The following is a 19,761-nucleotide window of genomic DNA, read 5'->3' on the forward strand; positions in this document are numbered from 1 at the left end:
TTGGTCAAAATTGGTGTCTGACTGGTCACCCTGCCTTGTAGCTCAGAGATATGAAGAATTCATAAAATTAATGTCACATTTACGGCACAAAGAGAATTTATTGCAGTTATATTAATGTTGTTGCAGACCACTTGGTTGATATTAATCCTGATTGATATTTTTCAACAACGATATCATGTATCTGTTTTTATAAATTTGGTTATAGAAATTCAATAGTAACAGCAATACATTATTTGGCTTTAATCAATATACATGGCAGGTGTATAGTAACTAGCACTTTGTATGTGTCACGGTCAGGCAAAGACGAGTGAGGATCCAATTGCAGTAAATGCTTTTAATCAACAAACACGACACAGGAACACAGACAGGTAGACAGGACTAGGCAAAACACCGGGCTGATACTGAACAGAAAAACATACATACACATATAATGACTCGTGACAGGGAAGTGAACAAACGGTGTATATATATGTGACATGAACCAATCACCAAGCAGAGACAATGAGAGACAGAGAAGATACACCTGAGGGAAAGATTGAGTATAATTAGTGTCAATGGTAACAAACAAATGGGCGGGGCAAAACAATTAACAGCAGGGCAAGACAGCAGACAGAAACAGGGCAAACACAGACAGGCTCATTACAGTATGAGCTTGAATGTGACTGGTTGATTCGGAAAGCTTCTGAAGTTTGTGCAAACATAAGCAAACTGGGTATTTGACATTTTTGTTTATCCCCTTAAAGATTTCTGGTTGTTTATCAATTAGTTTATAAGATATTGCAGTTTCACAATAAAGGTGAAAAAGGTTCTGACAGTTTCACATGTAGAGTCTATAGATATATTCTGTCATAATCAGATACATATTTGCACCAACTGACAGATGAGTTTGCATAATTATTATTATTATTATTATTATTATTATTATTATTATTATTATTATTATTATTATTATTATCATTATTATTATCAGGTGTCTTTCTCATGAATAATCAGGTTCTACAGCAGATACTGAGACAGATTCCTTGGTGATTTGTGTATGATGTGTATAATCAACAATGTAAAACAGCCGTGTTTACTGATTCAAAAGCTTTTATTAATAATTCAAAGCAGGACATTGCAGCGATCCACACACTTAACACATATTTAGGTGATAATTAAGAAGAAGGGCTGAGTTGAAGTGAGGAGTGTGTGAGCTCACATGTTAATAAGACAAATGAAATGATGAGAGTGGATGATTTGAGCAGTAAAGGCCACATGTAGCACACAGTGAAGCAGTAGAAGGTGAGCTGAGTAAAGTGTGTGTGAGCTCACAGCTCTGAGCACTGCTCTTTGTTCACTGTGCTCACTACAGTAGGTTGGTTGTACTTGAAGGCCTCACAGGTCACCACCTTGTTCCTCCACTGATCCGGGTGGAGGCTCAGCGTGCTGCTCCAGCTGTAGAGGCCGTCTGCGTTCAGAACTGCGGCGCTGCGGCTCTCCCCCGAGCTCCAGCTGCTGCCGTCAACCTTCCAGCTCAACTTCCAGTCCGAGGGGAAGCCCTTGTAGGCCACACACACGAGTGTGACCTTCTCCTGCTGCAGCTCCACACTGGAGGGGGGCAGCACTGTCACACTGGGCTGGGTGTTACCTACACACACACACACACACACACACACACACACACACACACACACACACACACACACAGAGGTGAGACAGGAATGGACAGCTGTCAGTCACTCAGGCTTTGTTACAGCTCACTGTGTGTGTTTCACTTCCCTTTATATCTTACAGAGCAGAACTGAGATCAGTGGAGCATCACAAACGTTTCACATTCAATTCAAATACTTTTACGTCTTACATCTATAATTATTTATATTATTGTGAAGAGTGAAAATTCATATTTATGATGTAAATTCATAATACGAAATATAAAAATAATATTTTATGAAATATATATTAATATTTTTAAATGAGATCATATTTATTATTTAAATAAATTGATTCTAGTCTTCAGGACATCTGTTTATAGAGTCACAGTCACTGAGATATTAAATGTAGCTAGAATAATTCAGTGAAACTCTGTTATAGTCATTTGCACTAACAATTATATAAATGTTATTTCAGTTAGAACGAGCTATTGTCACTAAAGTCAGACACATTTTATGAAACTTCTAAAATAAGAGAAATTTGAGAAACACAGTGATTTTATACAAACATCACATTCACTAAAAGCGAATTTGAAGAAAAAAAATCGCTATAAAATATATATCTTAAACATTTTAACATGAATTTGAACACATTCCATTTCAGTCATTGCACAGTGCACACACACACACACACACACACACACACACACACACACACACACACACACACACACACACACACACACACACACACATAATGTACTGAAATAATATACTTATGGTTTTTTTAAGTTTGAATGATTTTTCACCTAAATCAGTCATTCCTGATAGAATAAGATTAACACCTTTATTGTCTGTACTAAAAATATTTCACAAAAATAATCAGAAATGATGCATTTTGCTTCAGTATACTTTTTTTTTGTATATAGTATAATTTATTGATTTACTTGTTAAATACAAAAAACTGCAATAATAATTACACCCCCATACTGTCCAATATTAGTGTATTAATGATGCAATTCACCCACAAATTTCCAGGATATTAAACAAATCTATAAAGTTTAAAATTCTCTCTGATTCACATATTTATGCCTTTAAACCTAAAAGTAAAATCCACACAATAACTCTGTAGTAGTGTGAGAATGACAGTAAGATTGGGGGAATGTGGTAAAGGTGTTTCCATACTTAGAGGACACTTTGCATTGGCAGCACATGCTTCAGTGATCTGGGAGTGTTTATAGTGCTGTGACTTTAACACTTCATGACTGAGAGCTGCTGCTACAGCAACTTCACCCACAGCTACCATGACTTTGATCCCCGTCTTCATCTGGACACTGATCCTCTGGACTCAAGGTCAGACACTGCTTCATATTTTATCTCTACAATCATCTGTTCATACTAATACACTTATTGTGTCTATTAGAATATTTCAGTTTCATGCTGCGTTATTGTGTATTTTTCAGAATGCAGAGGTCAAGTCACAGTAACTCAGACTCCTGCAGTGAAATCTGTTCTTCCAGGAGAAACAGTCACCATCAACTGTAAAACCAATCCAGTAGTATCTCACCATAGCTCGTATGGTCACCTCCTAAACTGGTATCAGCAGAAACCTGGAGAAGCTCATAAACTCCTGATTAAATATGTAAATAAGCTACAGTCAGGTTTTCCAGCTCGTTTCAGTGGCAGTGGATCTGGATCTGATTTCACTCTGACCATCAGTGGAGTCCAGACTGAAGATGCAGGAGATTACTACTGTCAGAGTTGGCACAGTGGTGGTGTGTTCACACAGTGTTATAGAGTCGTACAAAAACCTCCCTCAGTCAGATTGTAGAGAGACTGAACTGCTGCAGCTGGGAGCGACTGCAGGTGCTGAGTTGGAGGATGTGATATGACACAATGACACTCTGTGGAGGAGAAGAACCACATCACACTGACTCACAACTCATATTAGACATCTCTTAATAATCATCACGCCATTCTCCATGTCAATATGTTGTGCTCTCTATGGAGAATTCTTGACTTACACCATCTCATCTCACCTTCTCTCCTCATATTGCATTAAGACTCTTCTCTTTCCTGGCCCCTGTGTGGAGGATGTAACTTTCTCTCTCTTACTGAAAACCTGAGTCACTGTCTATCTTCAAAAAAAACCCAACTCCATTCAAACACCAAACACTACACTGAGAACTTTATTTCTCTAAATCTCCTCATCTAGTGTTGTTGTACTGCTGTACTAACTAATGCTGACTCACCATGAACACTGATTTAGCTTCATCATATTTTATTAGACCATGAGGATGTGTTTTGTTGGAGATTACAAAGCACTTCTACTTCTGGAAGTCACTCTGGAGAAGGACATCTGCCAAATCCTGTAAATGTAAATATCCCTGTGACAGAGAGTACATTTCTACTTCCTGTGCTGTCTTCTGCTTCAGGTCTCCTTCCAGTCTGCTGCTTTATTGTGTCAGGAGACATGTTGCATGGAGTTGTCTCTCTATTATATCTCTCTATTCATCCTGTTGATGACCCAGTGTTATCCATGATCCTTGACTAATGTTCTATCTCTTCCTGACATTTCATCTACATTAGAAGTAGCACATTACACAAACTTCCCCTCCAGTTAAATATTGTTTTTGTCCCTGAATGAATGTTTTATTGCTTTATCCAAAAGTGATGAAAGAAAATCTGTTCTACGATTATTTTCAGTTTTTTACATCAGTTTATTGTTTAATGTATTTTATTGGAATTTGTGAAATGTTTAATTGTTTGATGCAAATTCTGACCAATAAGAGAAATAAGAAGTGAAAGTGGTCCTCCTCACTACATAAAGAGGAAGATTTACTGAGTTACACACACACACACACACACACACACACACACACACACACACACACACACACACACACACACATTTGCATGAACAGCTCTGAGACTCAGAATAGATCACCACTTTCAGCAGATGTTCATGGTTCTTCAGCCAAACTCACTCAAGCACAAAACACAGTGCTGAACTCGACCTGCTGTTAAAGGTGCTGTTCCAAATCGCTGACAAAGACACTTCACTCATGAAGAAGGAGACCTGCTTTCTACATAGAAGCTTTATTTCAGCAGAGCTACACACTGACATCACCTCAGACTACTAAGCATGGTTTAAAGTGTACACTTGAATTCTAGTGGACTTCACAGCGGCTCTTTCTGAACGAGGCGACCTGAGTGGTGTCGTGGTGGGAGACGGTACAGCCGAACACCTCGGCCTCTTCCCAGCGTTCTTTACTGAGGGTTAGGGTGCTGCTGCGGCTGTAGATGCCGTCCTTCTGTTCTTCTGTGCTGGTCAGAACCCCCTCGTTCACCTCGGCACCGTCCACGGTCCAGCTCGGCAGCGCCCCCTGTGGAGAATAGGCAGAGAGCAGGCAGAGCAGCGAGGCCGTTCCATCAGAGAGCTGCAGAGAAGAAGGAGGGAGCAGAGACACGGTGGGCTTCACCACCGGTCCAGCTGGAGAAAACACACACAAACACACACACAATTAGATTAATGTGAATGTGAACTCTATGATACTGAACATGGTGATATTTGGTCATTCAGTGTAACGGCTGTAGAGCAGATGCAGTAGTTTATCTGCACATCATACAACAGGACACAATTCTGATAACGTCATCCAACCAAACTGCAGCTGTACATAATCTCCATCTTCTAAAGAAACACACCGTGCTTAAATAATCATCACACTACAGTAAAGTCATCTATGTTCAATGTTTAGATTATTCTAATAATTATTAATGGGTTATAATTAATGGAAATCAACAATAAACAATTATTGTTCATGATTCTCTGTTACACAAATTTCCATTGTGATGATGAATTAGAGTAACACAAAACATAAATTAAATCAATTTAAAGCTAAAGTTTTACACAAACCTCAAATAAAGATGAAGTGACATATTCAAGGTTTTAAAATGACACAAAAACAAAGTCTTTATAGAAACTGCTCTCTCCTCTTCACACTAAATTTTTCTCTTACACAGAAAAGACCTAATACTTTATATTTGTCACATCATTAATTTGTAGAAATCAATTTCAAGGAATTGTGTAAATAAAGTGATGAATATTTGAGCTTTAAGACAAAGAAGGCACTTACTTTTTATAAAGAGTTTAGTTCCTCCACCAAAAGTGCACCACAGTGATACATTACTATGAAGGCGTCGTACAAAAACCTCTGTCACACTACAGTGAACACACACACACACACACACACACACACACACACACACACACACACACACACACACACACAACGTTCAGTAATTGTCATATTTACAGAATACAGTTGTATGACTAAAAGTTTTGACTGGAGGAGAAATAATGAATGATGAATGACAGATTAGTGATGAGATTCTCCTGAGAATTTCCAAGATATTAAACAAATCTATCCAGTTTAAAATTCTCTCTGATTAACGTATTTATCCATCTTAGACCTGAAAATTATTTCCAGGAAATCTCCATCTGACTCCAGAAGTAAAATCCACACAATAACTCTGTAGTAGTGTGAGAATGACAGTAAGATTGGGGGAATGTGGTAAAGGTGTTTCCATACTTAGAGGACACTTTGCATTGGCAGCACATGCTTCAGTGATCTGGGAGTGTTTATAGTGCTGTGACTTTAACACTTCATGACTGAGAGCTGCTGCTACAGCAACTTCACCCACAGCTACCATGACTTTGATCCCCGTCTTCATCTGGACACTGATCCTCTGGACTCAAGGTCAGACACTGCTTCATATTTTATCTCTACAATCATCTGTTCATACTAATACACTTATTGTTTCTATTAGAATATTTCAGTTTCATGCTGCGTTATTGTGTATTTTTCAGAATGCAGAGGTCAAGTCACAGTAACTCAGACTCCTGCAGTGAAATCTGTTCTTCCAGGAGAAAATGTCACCATCAACTGTAAAACTAATCCTCAAGTGTATCAAGGCTGATATGACATAATTGATATAAAAACCCTGGAAGAAACAGTACAACATCTTAAAGCATCAACTTGCAGCATTGACACCCTCCCCACATCCTTTCTCATAAAGCTACTTAACTGCTTAGAAACTGACCTTTTAAAAATAGCAAATACCTCTCTGCTCACAGGCACTTTTCCAGAGTCCCTAAAAACAGCAATTGTTAAGTCTCTCCTAATTAAGAGTAACCTAGACAAAACCATACTTAGCAACTACAGACCAATCTCAAATCTTCCTTTTATAGGCAAGATCATTGAAAAGGTTGTTTTCAATCAGCTGAACAAATTCTTAAACTCCAATGGCTATCTAGAAAATTTTCAATCTGGTTTCCGTCAGCATCACAGCACAGAGACAGTGCTCATAAAGATAATAAATGATATTCGCTTAAACTCTGATTCAGGTAAAATATCAGTGCTGGTGCTACTAGATCTTAGTGCTGCCTTTTACACGGTAGATCACACCATACTCTTACACAGACTGGAAAACTGGGTAGGGCTTTCTGGGATGGTCCTCAAATGGTTTAAGTCATACCTAAAAAGGAGAGGTTAGTATGTAAACATAGGTAATCATAAATCTAAGTGGACATCCATGACATGTGGGGTCCCACAGGGCTCAATTCTTGCACCGCTTCTCTTTAATTTGTATATGCTCCCAATTGGTCAAATAATGAAAAAGAACCAAATTGCTTACCACAGCTATGCAGATGACACCCAGATATACTTAGCTCTGTCCCCTAATGACTACAGCCCCATTGACTCTCTATGTAAGTGCATTGATGAAATTAACAGTTGGATGCGTCAAAACTTCCTCCAGTTAAACAAAGACAAAACTGAAGTCATTGTATTCGGGAATAAAGATGAAACTCTCCAGGTTAACACACACCTTGACTCTAGGGGTCTAAAGACACAAAATAAAGTCAGAAATCTTGGTGTAATTTTAGAGTCTGACCTTAATTTCAGTAGTCATGTGAAAGTGATAAGCAAATCAGCTTACTACCATCTCAGAAATATAGCCAGAATTAGATGTTTTGTCTCAAGACAGGACTTAGAGAAACTGTTCATGCTTTCATCACGAGCAGGGTAGATTATTGCAGTGGACTCCTTACTGGGATCCCAAAAAGACCATTAGACAGCTGTAGCTCATACAGAACGTTGCTGCCAGAATTCTGACCAGAACCAAAAAATCTGAGCACATCACTCCAGTCCTCAGGTCCTTACACTGGCTTCCAGTTACATTTAGAATAGATTTTAAAGTATTGTTACTCGTTTATAAATCACTTCATGGCTTAGGACCGAAATACATTACAGATGTGCTAATTGAATATAAACCAAGCAGACTACTCAGATCATTAGGATCAGGTCAGTTAGAGATACCAAGGGTTCACTCGAAACAAGGTGCATCAGCATTTAGTTATTACGCCACCTATAGCTGGAATCAGCTTCCAGAAGAGATCAGATGTGCTTCAACAGTAGACACTTTTAAATCAAGATTAAAAACACATCTGTTTAACTCTGCATTTACTGAATGAGCTCTGTGCTGCTTCACACTGACTGCACTTTTTATCCAAATCACTTTTACTCCTGTTTTATTCTTTTTAACATATTTTAAACTGTTTTTATTAAAATCACATTTATTTTCTTTAATTGTTCTTTGTTCATAAATTGTTTTCTAATTTCTATGTAAAGCACTTTGAATGACCTCTGTGTATGAAATGTGTTATACAAATAAACTTGCCTTGCCTTGCGGAGCTTCATGAGGAAATGGGACACCAAGGGATGGTGTAATGAGTCTGTCTGTGTTTTCCTTTGTTTCTGTCTGCTGCCTTGCCCTGTTAATTGTTTGCTCCGCCCACTCATTTGTTACCATGGACACTAATTGCACTCCATCTCTTACCCAGGTGTTTTGTCTTTGTCTCTGATTGTCTCCACTTTGCGATTGGTTCCTGTTTACTACATTTACTCTGTTTGTTCACTTCCCTGTTGTTAGTCGTTGTTGGTGTGTTCATGTCCATGTTCCTGTTTTACATTTACGGCATTTAGCAGACACCCTTATCCAGAGTGACTTACAACTGAGCAACTGAGGCAGGTGGAGTGCAGACTGAGTCTCATCCAAGAAAGATTTTATTGGCCTCACATGCAGGGTTATGTGGAACATTACGTTACCAAAGTGTGTAGCTGTTTGAAACGGAAACATCCAAACAAGATGACGAGAGCACCATTGGTAAATATAGTAAATACTTACCCTTTGAAGTAATTATACTGACACACGTGTCCTCTAGTGACACTTGTTTTTGGATTGCGTAGGAAACCCTTCCCTAATCCCACTAAAGGATGTGTCCTAGTTCGCACTCGTTAGTTTTGAAAACACAAGATCAACAATTAGAGTTGCTCTTACCTTGAACGCAGGTATCCTTCGAAGTCCCTCAGTCTTCTAACAAAGGTTCTGCTTCAAGTTCTTCTACCTATTCTATTGATTGAATCTTTAGATGAAGGAGTCAGACTTAGACCTTTTTGTCTTTTCAGGATCCTCACAATGGGAGGCCTTGTTTTTATTAAAAGTAGTGTAATACAAATATATGTGTGTGATATATGTAAGGTAAAAGAAAAGAAAATTACAAACAAAATCTCCTTCAAATAGTCAAACAATTCTAGCATAAGTAGAAGTAAATAAAATGCAAAGATAAGACAAACCAAGAAACACTTTCCAAGTGTAAGCCTGCGTTTTTTCTCCTGATGCACCCTCTATAAGCAATACCAAAGTATAACACAATGAGCTTGCCTCTAGGTGAATGCACACCGATAAGAAAGAAAATACATATAAAAGGTAAAGGAAACTTATCATTTTATAAAATGGAAAAGAAAACTTAGAACAATTCTATAATCTTCTTTCAGCAAGATGATGGGTCTTGATCCAACTGTCTAAGTACAGTGTCTGCTCTTCCTGTTGTTGAATCAGCTTCCTCCTGGATCTCTTCTTTACAGTTTTAATCAGATATATTCAGTTTCTTTATTTCATACAACAATTTACCCATTTCTTTTAGTTTATTTTCCATAGCTTACTTTTTCTTTGCTTTCTGTCTCTGCTGTCTTTTTTGTTTCTCTCTTTTTGCTGCATTAATTTCACTTTGTTTCTTTATTGTATTGGATGAGACTGTTACATAAGGATAACCAGGTGCACGTTGTATGGCAGTTACATGTGATATGGCAGTTACTCCACTCCTAACATTTCTATTCACACCTTTTGAACTGGTGTCTGTAGATTTTCTGCATTTAGAGGGCTGTAAGGGTGGCTACGAATACATCCTTGTGTTAATGGACCACTTCACACGCTATGCCCAAGCATACGTCTGTAAAAAATAAGTCAGCAAAAACTGCAGCAGAAAAGATCTTGTTCTCAGGCATGGATTTCCCACCAAACTTCACCATAAACAGGGGAAGGAATTTGAGAACAAGTTGTTCGCCCAGATGAAGGAATTTTGTGGTATCCAACACTCCCATACAACTCCCAACAACACGAAGTGAAGTAACTGGGTATGCTCCATACTACCTTCTGTATGGGAGAAACCCAAGGCTAACCATTGATTTAATGTTTGGCCGGAGGCCAGGAGAGTGTGGAACTTCACATGATGATTATGTCGCCAAGTGGAAAAAGCGCATGGAGGAAGAGTATGAATTGGCATCAAGAACAGTCCAAAAAGAAGAGAGTAGAGCAAAGCACAGCTATTATAAGAAAATACATGGAGCAGATCTCCAGCCCGGAAACAGAGTACTGGTGAGAAATTGTTGAGAAAGGGGTGGGCCAGGAAAACTCTGTTCTTACTGGGAGGATCAAGTTTATGTTGTGACAGAAAGAAAGTATGAAGATGGCCCAGTGTATGTAGTGAATCCAGAGCGTGGCTCAGGGGTAGCAAGAGTGCTGCACAGAAACTTGTTGCTGCCCTGTGATTTCCTATCCATAGACAATAGCGACCAGAAGGAAAACAAATTGCAACCAAGAAGAAAAAGGCACACACGTCAAGTGAATATGGTAGCTGAAGAGGATTCAGGGGATGAGAATGTCCTTAAGCATCTCCAGTCAATGTCGACAAAGCAGCTTGCAGAGAGCACAAGCCGGTTGGGTTCAGAGGAGGATGAGCTCCAGTTAAGACGTATGGATGGAGAGCTAGATAATGAGCAGGCACTGCCCATAGAGGAGGAATGTGATGAAGGGAAAAGAAACTCAGGAAAAGTTGCAGATGTAATGGGGGATGAAAATGAGATGACAGAAGCGGGAGAAGAGACATCATCGGACGAGGTAGACAAGGGTGGCCCAGCTGTAACTCATCTGTCACGGAGAAAGTATCCTTTCAGACAGACATCCACACACGATATTTACATATGATACATTAGGCAAACCTTCCATTGCACAAAGTTATTTAACTTCATAGTTTTTGTATGAAGTTTTAGTAACACAGTTCATTGTTCTAAAGTAAGAAACAGTTCATGATGAAAGGGTTATAGAATTGTGTTTTAGTTAATGCACATATAGTACCAATAAACAGACATTGACACATAGACTGCTAAAATTTGATGAAACATTTAAAAAGCTATATGTGGGTCTGTATATAGAGCATAGAGCATGTTGCAGGTGACAACCCCTCAGTACTTGATGCGTGACCCGTCTTATGACGAGGTAATCCTTAAGACATCATGTGGCCAGTGGTGTCTACGCCAGCGGATGACATTAAATGGGAGATAGGTGTCATACTAAGGCAGTTGCAAGACAAATTAGCATTGAGTATAGTAACTGACTCCCTTGTGTGCTATCTTGCTCTAATGTTAACACATTGTTACTGGGAACTAGGAGATGTCGAGTCGACATTCATTTTGGAGGGGAGAGTGTGGGACTTATGTAATGTGATGTTTCTGTTTTTGAAGGAAATATTACCCCCCTGATGTTTTTTGTTTTGCATTATGTAGTTAATTTTGATGCATGTTTTGGATTTATGATGGTTTTAATGCATAAAGTCTGATTTGGAGAAATTTTTGTGTAAATTCATGAAATGATCAAACTGCTATGATGAATGCTCAAGAAGGCATGTTGTTCTAGCAATCTAACTGTAGGGGGCTCTAGCAGGGATAAAAAGGTGCAAGCAAGGACTGAAAACAAAGAGTTAATAAGAAACTAGAACGGTATATTTCCTAAAGGAAATGTGAATGTGCTTGCACGTGACGTCAGTTCCCTTCATTGTGCTGAGTGTTTTGATATGACATGTCCATGTTGTGCTAAATTTTTGATTTCGCTTATTTTGGTGCGGGGCTATACGTGACGTCAGTTCCCCTCATCGTGCTGAGTGTTCTTACTAAACTCACTTGGGCTCAAACAAAACATCACTAGTGTAACTCATCGACGTAACCACACACTAGATTTAATAATATCACACAGAATAGAAGTCACTGATATAGATATCATACCTCAAAGTGATGACATCACAGACCATTACCTCATAATGTACACACTACCTGTAGAACAGACTAACTGTGTCTCACCACGTTATCGACTCGGTAGAAACATTATTCCGACCACCAAAGACAGATTCACAAATAACCTGCCTGATCTGTCTGGACTTCTTACTGAACCCTCAAACTCAAACGACCTAGATGCAATGACTAACAGCATAGACGCTATATTCACTAGCACATTAGACACTGTTGCCCCAGTCAGATTACAGAAGGTTAGAGATAAAACACTTGCACCATGGTATAATAGTCATACTCACACCCTCAAGAGGGAGACCCGTAACCTCGAACGGAAATGGAGAAAAACTAAATTAGAGGTGTTTAGAATTGCGTATAAGGACAGTATGTCCAGCTACAGACAGGCTCTAAAAGCTGCTAGGGCTGAGCACCTGAGCAAACTCATAGAAAATAACGAAAACAATCCCAGGTTTTTATTTAGCACAGTGGCTAGTTTAACAAAAAATCAGAAATCTGAACACATTATTCCATCACATTTCAGTAGTTAGGACTTTATGAGATTCTTCACTGACAAAATCAAAAGTATCAGGAATAAAATAGGTGATGCTCAACATATGAGAGCAACCAGTGACACAATCTCACCTAAGGCTTTACACAGCTTTACAAGTACAGGACAGGAAGAGTTAGATAAACTTATTACTACAGCTAAATCAACAACATGTTCACTAGACCCCATCCCAACTAAACTACTGAAAGAAGTGTTACATAAAGCTGGTGAGCCTCTTCTTAATATCATTAACTCCTCGTTATCTTTAGGTTACGTCCCGAAGTCTTTTAAGTTGGCAGTTATTAGGCCACTCATCAAAAAACCTAACTTAGACCCTAATGAACTATCAAATTACAGACCTATCTCACACCTTCCGTTTATGTCTAAAATACTTGAAAAGGTTGTGTCTGTTCAACTGAGCTCCTTCTTACAGGAGAGCAACATCCTTGAAGAGTTTCAGTCAGGTTTCAGGCCCCATCATAGCACAGAAACTGCACTTGTTAAAGTTACAAACGACTTGTTCTTAGCTTCGGACCAAGACTGTATGTCACTATTAGTTCTACTTGACCCTAGTGCTGCATTCGACACTATAGATCACAACATTCTTCTAGATCGCTTACAATATTACACAGGTATTCATGGTCAGGCTTTAAGCTGGTTTAGATCCTACCTGTCTGACCGATACCATTTTGTAGAATTAAATGGTGAATCCTCCAGTTTACTACCAGTTAATTATGGGGTCCCTCAAGGATCAGTTCTAGGACCTCTGCTTTTCTCTATATACATGCTTCCGTTAGGGAACATTATTAGAAGACATGGGATTAGTTTCCATTGTTATGCTGATGACACACAGTTATATATCTCATCAAAACCAGATGAAATAGCCACAGTGTCCAAATTAACTCAGTGCCTTAGAGAGATAAAAGACTGGATGAGCTGCAACTTTCTATTGTTAAACTCCGATAAGACAGAAATACTACTCATAGGTCCAAAAACCAGTGCACAGAAACTCTCACAACTTAACTCCCATTTAGAGAGATGTACTGTTACCAGTAGCTCGACAGTGAAAGACCTCGGTGTTATATTAGACAGTAACTTGTCTTTAAAAAATCATATCGCTCATACTACCAAAACAGCCTTCTTCCACCTTAGAAACATTGCCAAGCTGAGAAACATCCTGTCTGTATCTGATGCTGAGAAGCTAGTTCATGCATTCATGACCTCTAGACTGGACTATTGTAATGCATTACTAGGTGGTTGTCCTGCATCTTTAATAAATAGGTTACAGTTAGTCCAAAATGCAGCTGCCAGAGTTCTCACTAGGACAAGAAAGTATGACCATATAACCCCAATTTTATCATCTCTACACTGGCTACCTGTTAAGTATAGAATTGACTACAAACTGCTGCTACTTACGTACAAGGCTCTTAATGGTTTAGCTCCCATGTATCTAACTAGTCTTCTAACACGTTACAATCCTTCACGCTCTCTGAGATCACAAAACTCAGGACTTTTGGTAGTTCCCAGAATATCTAAGTCTACTAAAGGTGGTAGAGCATTTTCTTATTTAGCTCCCAAACCTTGGAATAGTCTTCCTGATAGTGTTCGGGGCTCAGACACACTTTCCCAGTTTAAATGTAGATTAAAAACTCATCTCTTCAGTCAGGCGTACACATAATTCATCCCATAATATCATGCACCAGTACATCAGACCAGCACATTTTTATGAACAGCAGATATGTTAATCCCTTTCCACTGCTTCTCTCTTTGTACCTATCCCGAGGCATCCAGACACTGTACCAGCTCCCAACGTCCTCTGTGGGACGAAGCCTTTGGACGTCCACTGAGCCGTGGCCGACTATAAGAGTCCTGAGACATCTCCAGTTAGACTCTGTGGTACTCAGGAGATCAGAAGTCCTTGAACCCTACACCAATACAACATTTAACTGACTGTATATTACAATCACACCCCAGTGTCACCCATATGAGGATGGGTTTCCCCCTTGAGTCTGGTTCCTCTCAAGGTTTCTTCCTTTACCAATTTAAGGGAGTTTTCCTCGCCACTGCTGCCTGAGTCACCTCAGACTTGCTCATAGGGGAATAAATACATACATATTGTGAACTATATACAACTAATAATAATCTAGAATTTTTATTCTGTTAATTCTTATTTCTTTTATTATTTGTTAATTCCTTTATCATTAATTATGTTTACCTTCTGCTCTGTGTTTATGTTCTGTAAAGCTGCTTTGAGACAATGTCTATTGTAAAAGCGCTATACAAATAAACTTGAATTGAATTGTTTTATGTTGTGTAACTGAGATATGGCTTCTTTATATTGCAATATGGTTCGTAAGGTGCACTACATGGTTGCTAGGGTATGGCTGCACAGTTACTATGGTTATATTTGCAGACTAGTTTCTCACCTGCAACAAAAGAGCACACCTGAAAATCCATTTATCTTTTCCTGAAACAATCATGTTACAATAAGGATCATTAGTTCAAATGTAATGTATTAACTAACATTTACTAACCATGAGCAATAAATTATTGTATTTAGTAATCATTGTTAAAATAAAGTTTATTCTTTGTTCATGTTAGTTCACAGTATATTAAGTAATGTTAACACGGTGTTAATAATGTATTAGTAAATGTTGAAATTAACATGAACAAAATAAATAAATGCTGTAGAAGTGCAGTTCATTATTAGTTCATCTTAAGTAATGTGGTAAGTAATGTGAACTAACTGGAATATGTAAGCCTTTTAATCCAAAACGCTTTAATCCAAAACGCGTTTCTGACCGAAAAATGTACTTCCGTCCTTGCTCTTTTTCTTCCAACGTTGTGTGATCTGACAGATTCACTGGTGTCTGCTGCCCTCTTTTGGATGTTAGCACATCTACAGAGAGATTTTAAGAATTCCCCATTCAAGTCTATAGGGAAAAAACACCACTTTGAGCTTCCATACTGGGAATTCTGGAATTCTGATCGCTTATAAAATAGATAGCACACCTCTCCTCAATGAACCGGACGATTTGACACCTCATTTATGGGTCTAGGACAAAAGCTGCGGGACAAGTTACGCGCCGAAAAAGTGTCCGGAAGAAGAAGCATAATTATAATAATAATAATAATAATAATAATAATAATAATAATAATAATAAGTATGCAAGAGAATAACAATGTGCTTTAGCAAGCACATTAAAAAATGGAGAGTTTTTGGTGTGTGAAAAAGCTTGAAATTAGAGTGGATGATTTGAGCAGTAAAGGCCACATGTAGCACACAGTGAAGCAGTAGAAGGTGAGCTGAGTAAAGTGTGTGTGAGCTCACAGCTCTGAGCACTGCTCTGTGTTCACTGTGCTCACCACAGTAGGTTGGTTGTCTTTGGAGGCCTCACAGGTCACCACCTTGTTCCTCCACTGATCCGGGTGGAGGCTCAGCATGCTGCTCCAGCTGTAGAGGCCGTCTGCGTTCAGAACGGCGGCGCTGCGGCTCTCCCCCGAGCTCCAGCTGCTGCCGTCAACCTTCCAGCTCAACTTCCGGTCCAAGGGGAAGCCCTTGTAGGCCACACACACGAGTGTGACCTTCTCCTGCTGCAGCTCCACACTGGAGGGGGGCAGCACTGTCACACTGGGCTGGGTGTCACCTACACACACACACACACACACACACACACACACACACACAGAGGCAAGACAGGAATGGACAGCTGTCAGTCACTCAGGCTTTGTTTCAGCTCACTGTGTGTGTTTCACTTCCCTTTATATCTTACAGAGCAGAACTGAGATCAGTGGAGCATCACAAACGTTTCACATTCAATTCAAATACTTTTACATCTTACAGCTATAATGATTATTGTGAACAGTGAAAACTGAAATTTAATTATTGTATATCCAATAAAAAGAAATATAAAAAAATATTTTATAAATTGTATATAGATATTTTTAAATGACATAATATTTGTTATTTAAATAAATTGATTTTAGTCTTCAGGACATCTGTTTATAGAGTCACAGTCTCTGAGATATTAAATGTAGCTAGAATAATTCAGTGAAACTCTGTTACAGTCATTTGCACAAACAATTATATAAATGTTATTTCAGTTAGAACGAGCTATTATCACTAAAGTCAGACACATTTTATGAAACTTATAAAATTAAATAAATTTGAGAAACAAAATGATTTTATACAAACATCACATTCTCTAAGAGAGTATTTGAAGAACATGTTGATCAACTATATATTTTACACATTTTAACATTAACCAGAACACACTCCATTTCAGTCATTAATCTGAACACACTCCATTTCTGTCATTAACCTGAACACACTCCATTTCAGTCATTAGTAAACAGGTTACTTACGGCCCACAGACAGTTTAGTTCCTCCACCAAAAGTGATGCACAGTGATACATTCCTATGAAGGCGTCATACAAAAATATCTTTCACACTACAGTGAACACACACACACACACACACACACACACACACACACACACACACACACACACAGTTCAGTAATTGTTGTTATATTTACAGAACACAAATACACAATTAAATATTTCTTCATTAGTTTTCTGCTGTTTAAACTCAGTGATGTTTCAGTAAAAACGTCTGACTCTGGAGCACAGTGTACTGTACACACTGCAGAAGACTGGAGGAGAAATAACACTGAATGGTGGATTAGTGATGAGATTCATCTCTACACTCAGAAACACAATATACATGACACATAAAGATAGTAAAGAATAACTTTTTAATGCTGCTCACTTCTACATCTCCAAATACAAATCCACACATTAACTCAGTAGTAGTGTGAGAATAACAGTAAGATTGGGGAGTTGTGGTAAAGGTGTTTCCATACTTAGAGGACACTTTGCATTGGCAGCACATGCTTCAGTGATCTGGGAGTGTTTATAGTGCTGTGACTTTAACACTTCATGACTGAGAGCTGCTGCTACAGCAACTTCACCCACAGCTACCATGACTTTGATCCCCGTCTTCATCTGGACACTGATCCTCTGGACTCAAGGTCAGACACTGCTTCATATTTTATCTCTACAATCATCTGTTCATACTAATACACTTATTGTTTCTATTAGAATATTTCAGTTTCATGCTGCGTTGTTGTGTATTTATCAGAATGCAGAGGTCAAGCCACAGTAACTCAGACTCCTGCAGTGAAATCTGTTCTTCCAGGAGAAACAGTCACCATCAACTGTAGAACCAGTCAGGCAGTGTATAGTAACTCAGATGGTCACTTCTTACACTGGTATCAGCAGAAACCTGGAGAAGCTCCTAAACTCCTGATTAAGCTCGCAAATCAGAGACAGTCAGGTTTTCCAGCTCGTTTCAGTGGCAGTGGATCTGGATCTGATTTCACTCTGACCATCATTGGAGTCCAGACTGAAGATGCAGGAGATTACTACTGTCAGAGTTACCATGAAATCTCTGGCTACTGGTTCACACAGTGTTATAGAGTCGTACAAAAACCTCCCTCAGTCAGATTGAAGAGAGACTGAACTGCTGCAGCTGGGAGCGACTGCAGGTGCTGAGTTGGAGGATGTGATACGACACAATGACACTCTGTGGAGGAGAAGAACCACATCACACTAACTCACAACTCACATTAGAGATCTCTTAATAATCATCACACCAAACTGAACACAGTCCATTATGTTGTTGTTTTCTGCAGTCATGGTCCTTACTCTTACTATTGGAAACATCAAGTATCTGATCATCACATTTATTTATCTTCCATTTTATGCCCCAAACTCCATCTAATCTATCTTGTTCACAAATATTGTTTTTCATATTTCATGAATTTTCGATCTTGCATCAAAATTCCCATCGCATCACCTCTTGAAAACCCACAGCATCTCCACAACACACTCTTCATAATGCTCAGGTTTCCTGTTGTTCTGATATTTTTTACTAATAAGTGCTTCTTTTGTACTGATGTTTCTACACAATGACTCACTGTGGTGTTTGACATTAACTCCACATTTTCGGAAAACATTTAATTTAAAAACTAATTCTGATAATAATCCAGTGTAAGTGTAACTGTAACAACCCTAAAATAAGTTTCATTTACAAAGACAGCGAACGTAATGATGTTAATTTGTGTAAAATCAAACTGAATTAATCTGCTATTTAAATTAGTAGTAATAATGTTAATAATAATAATAGTTAATAATAATAATTAATATTAATAGTTGACATTTCATTGGTGGTGTTTATTGACTCTTGGTTGCTGTGTGATTGTTTAATATTTAGAGATAATTTCCCTCTACATTTATTGCCCAACAGGTTATGCACTAGATTATTTATTTTATTAGATATTTGTAAAGTATTGTTGGTAATTTGCTGTTTTCTTTATTGGCAAATATTATAAAGTGCCAGAGCAATGAAATAAACATATTTAAATATGAAATTAAATCAAATGAAGTATCAGTCTACATAGTTCAGCCATACTAACTGAGTCAAACCAAACTCATTTGTCAAACTTTATTTATGATATAAGAAATCAGCATTTTCCAACATCAGGCTCAAAATATGCAGATCAGATTTTATTCGTATATTTCAGGCAGAGTAGCGAGTTCAGCTTTTTGCAACTTTGGTGGCTGAGATTCATCAGGGGACTACCAAATAATCAGGTTAACAATCTTTTTTTTTTGATCAACATTTTTTATTATTATTTACTTATTGCAAAACACCAAACTATATACATCAGATGCCATGATTAAGAGATATTGTACAACATTATATAACACAATATTAAGTTCAAAGCCCTTGTAGTCATTTAAGTTGCTGTCAGTGTTTCAATTTGTCCAGTAAAATTTCAGCTATGTCTTCCCAGTTTCCGATAGTCCGATCTTTTGCACCATTGAGTTTGGCTGTGGTACATTCTAACAGAACAATGTCTCTGAAGAAGGATAGCCAGATGAAGTTTGTAGAGATGGATGTTTCAAACCACAGTTTCAGAATAGTCTTTTTAGCAGCCGTACTGGCCGCCAAGAGTATCCTTTTTTGACCAGTATTTAATTTGAAGTAGAAGTAGTGGATCCTTGGGTATGTCCATACACAAGATGTCAGAGAGGGTGGAGGATACATAAGGCCATA

The 19,761-nt window shown here is 38.3% G+C and overlaps 2 gene segments (V, D, J or C); one reads left to right on the top strand and one right to left on the bottom strand.

The window, feature by feature from the left end:
- Positions 1 to 1,071: 1,071 nt before the first annotated feature.
- Positions 1,072 to 17,366, bottom strand: LOC113658030. The segment is given in 4 exon segments: positions 1,072 to 1,236; positions 15,895 to 16,285; positions 17,004 to 17,056; positions 17,281 to 17,366. Coding segments are annotated over 3 exon segments (459 nt in total).
- On the top strand, positions 17,153 to 19,491 carry LOC113657978. The segment is given in 2 exon segments: positions 17,153 to 17,671; positions 17,782 to 19,491. Coding segments are annotated over 2 exon segments (429 nt in total).
- Positions 19,492 to 19,761: the final 270 nt, after the last annotated feature.

This window comes from Tachysurus fulvidraco, chromosome 10 (genome assembly GCF_022655615.1).
Source record: "Tachysurus fulvidraco isolate hzauxx_2018 chromosome 10, HZAU_PFXX_2.0, whole genome shotgun sequence".
Classification (NCBI taxonomy): Eukaryota; Metazoa; Chordata; class Actinopteri; order Siluriformes; family Bagridae; genus Tachysurus; species Tachysurus fulvidraco.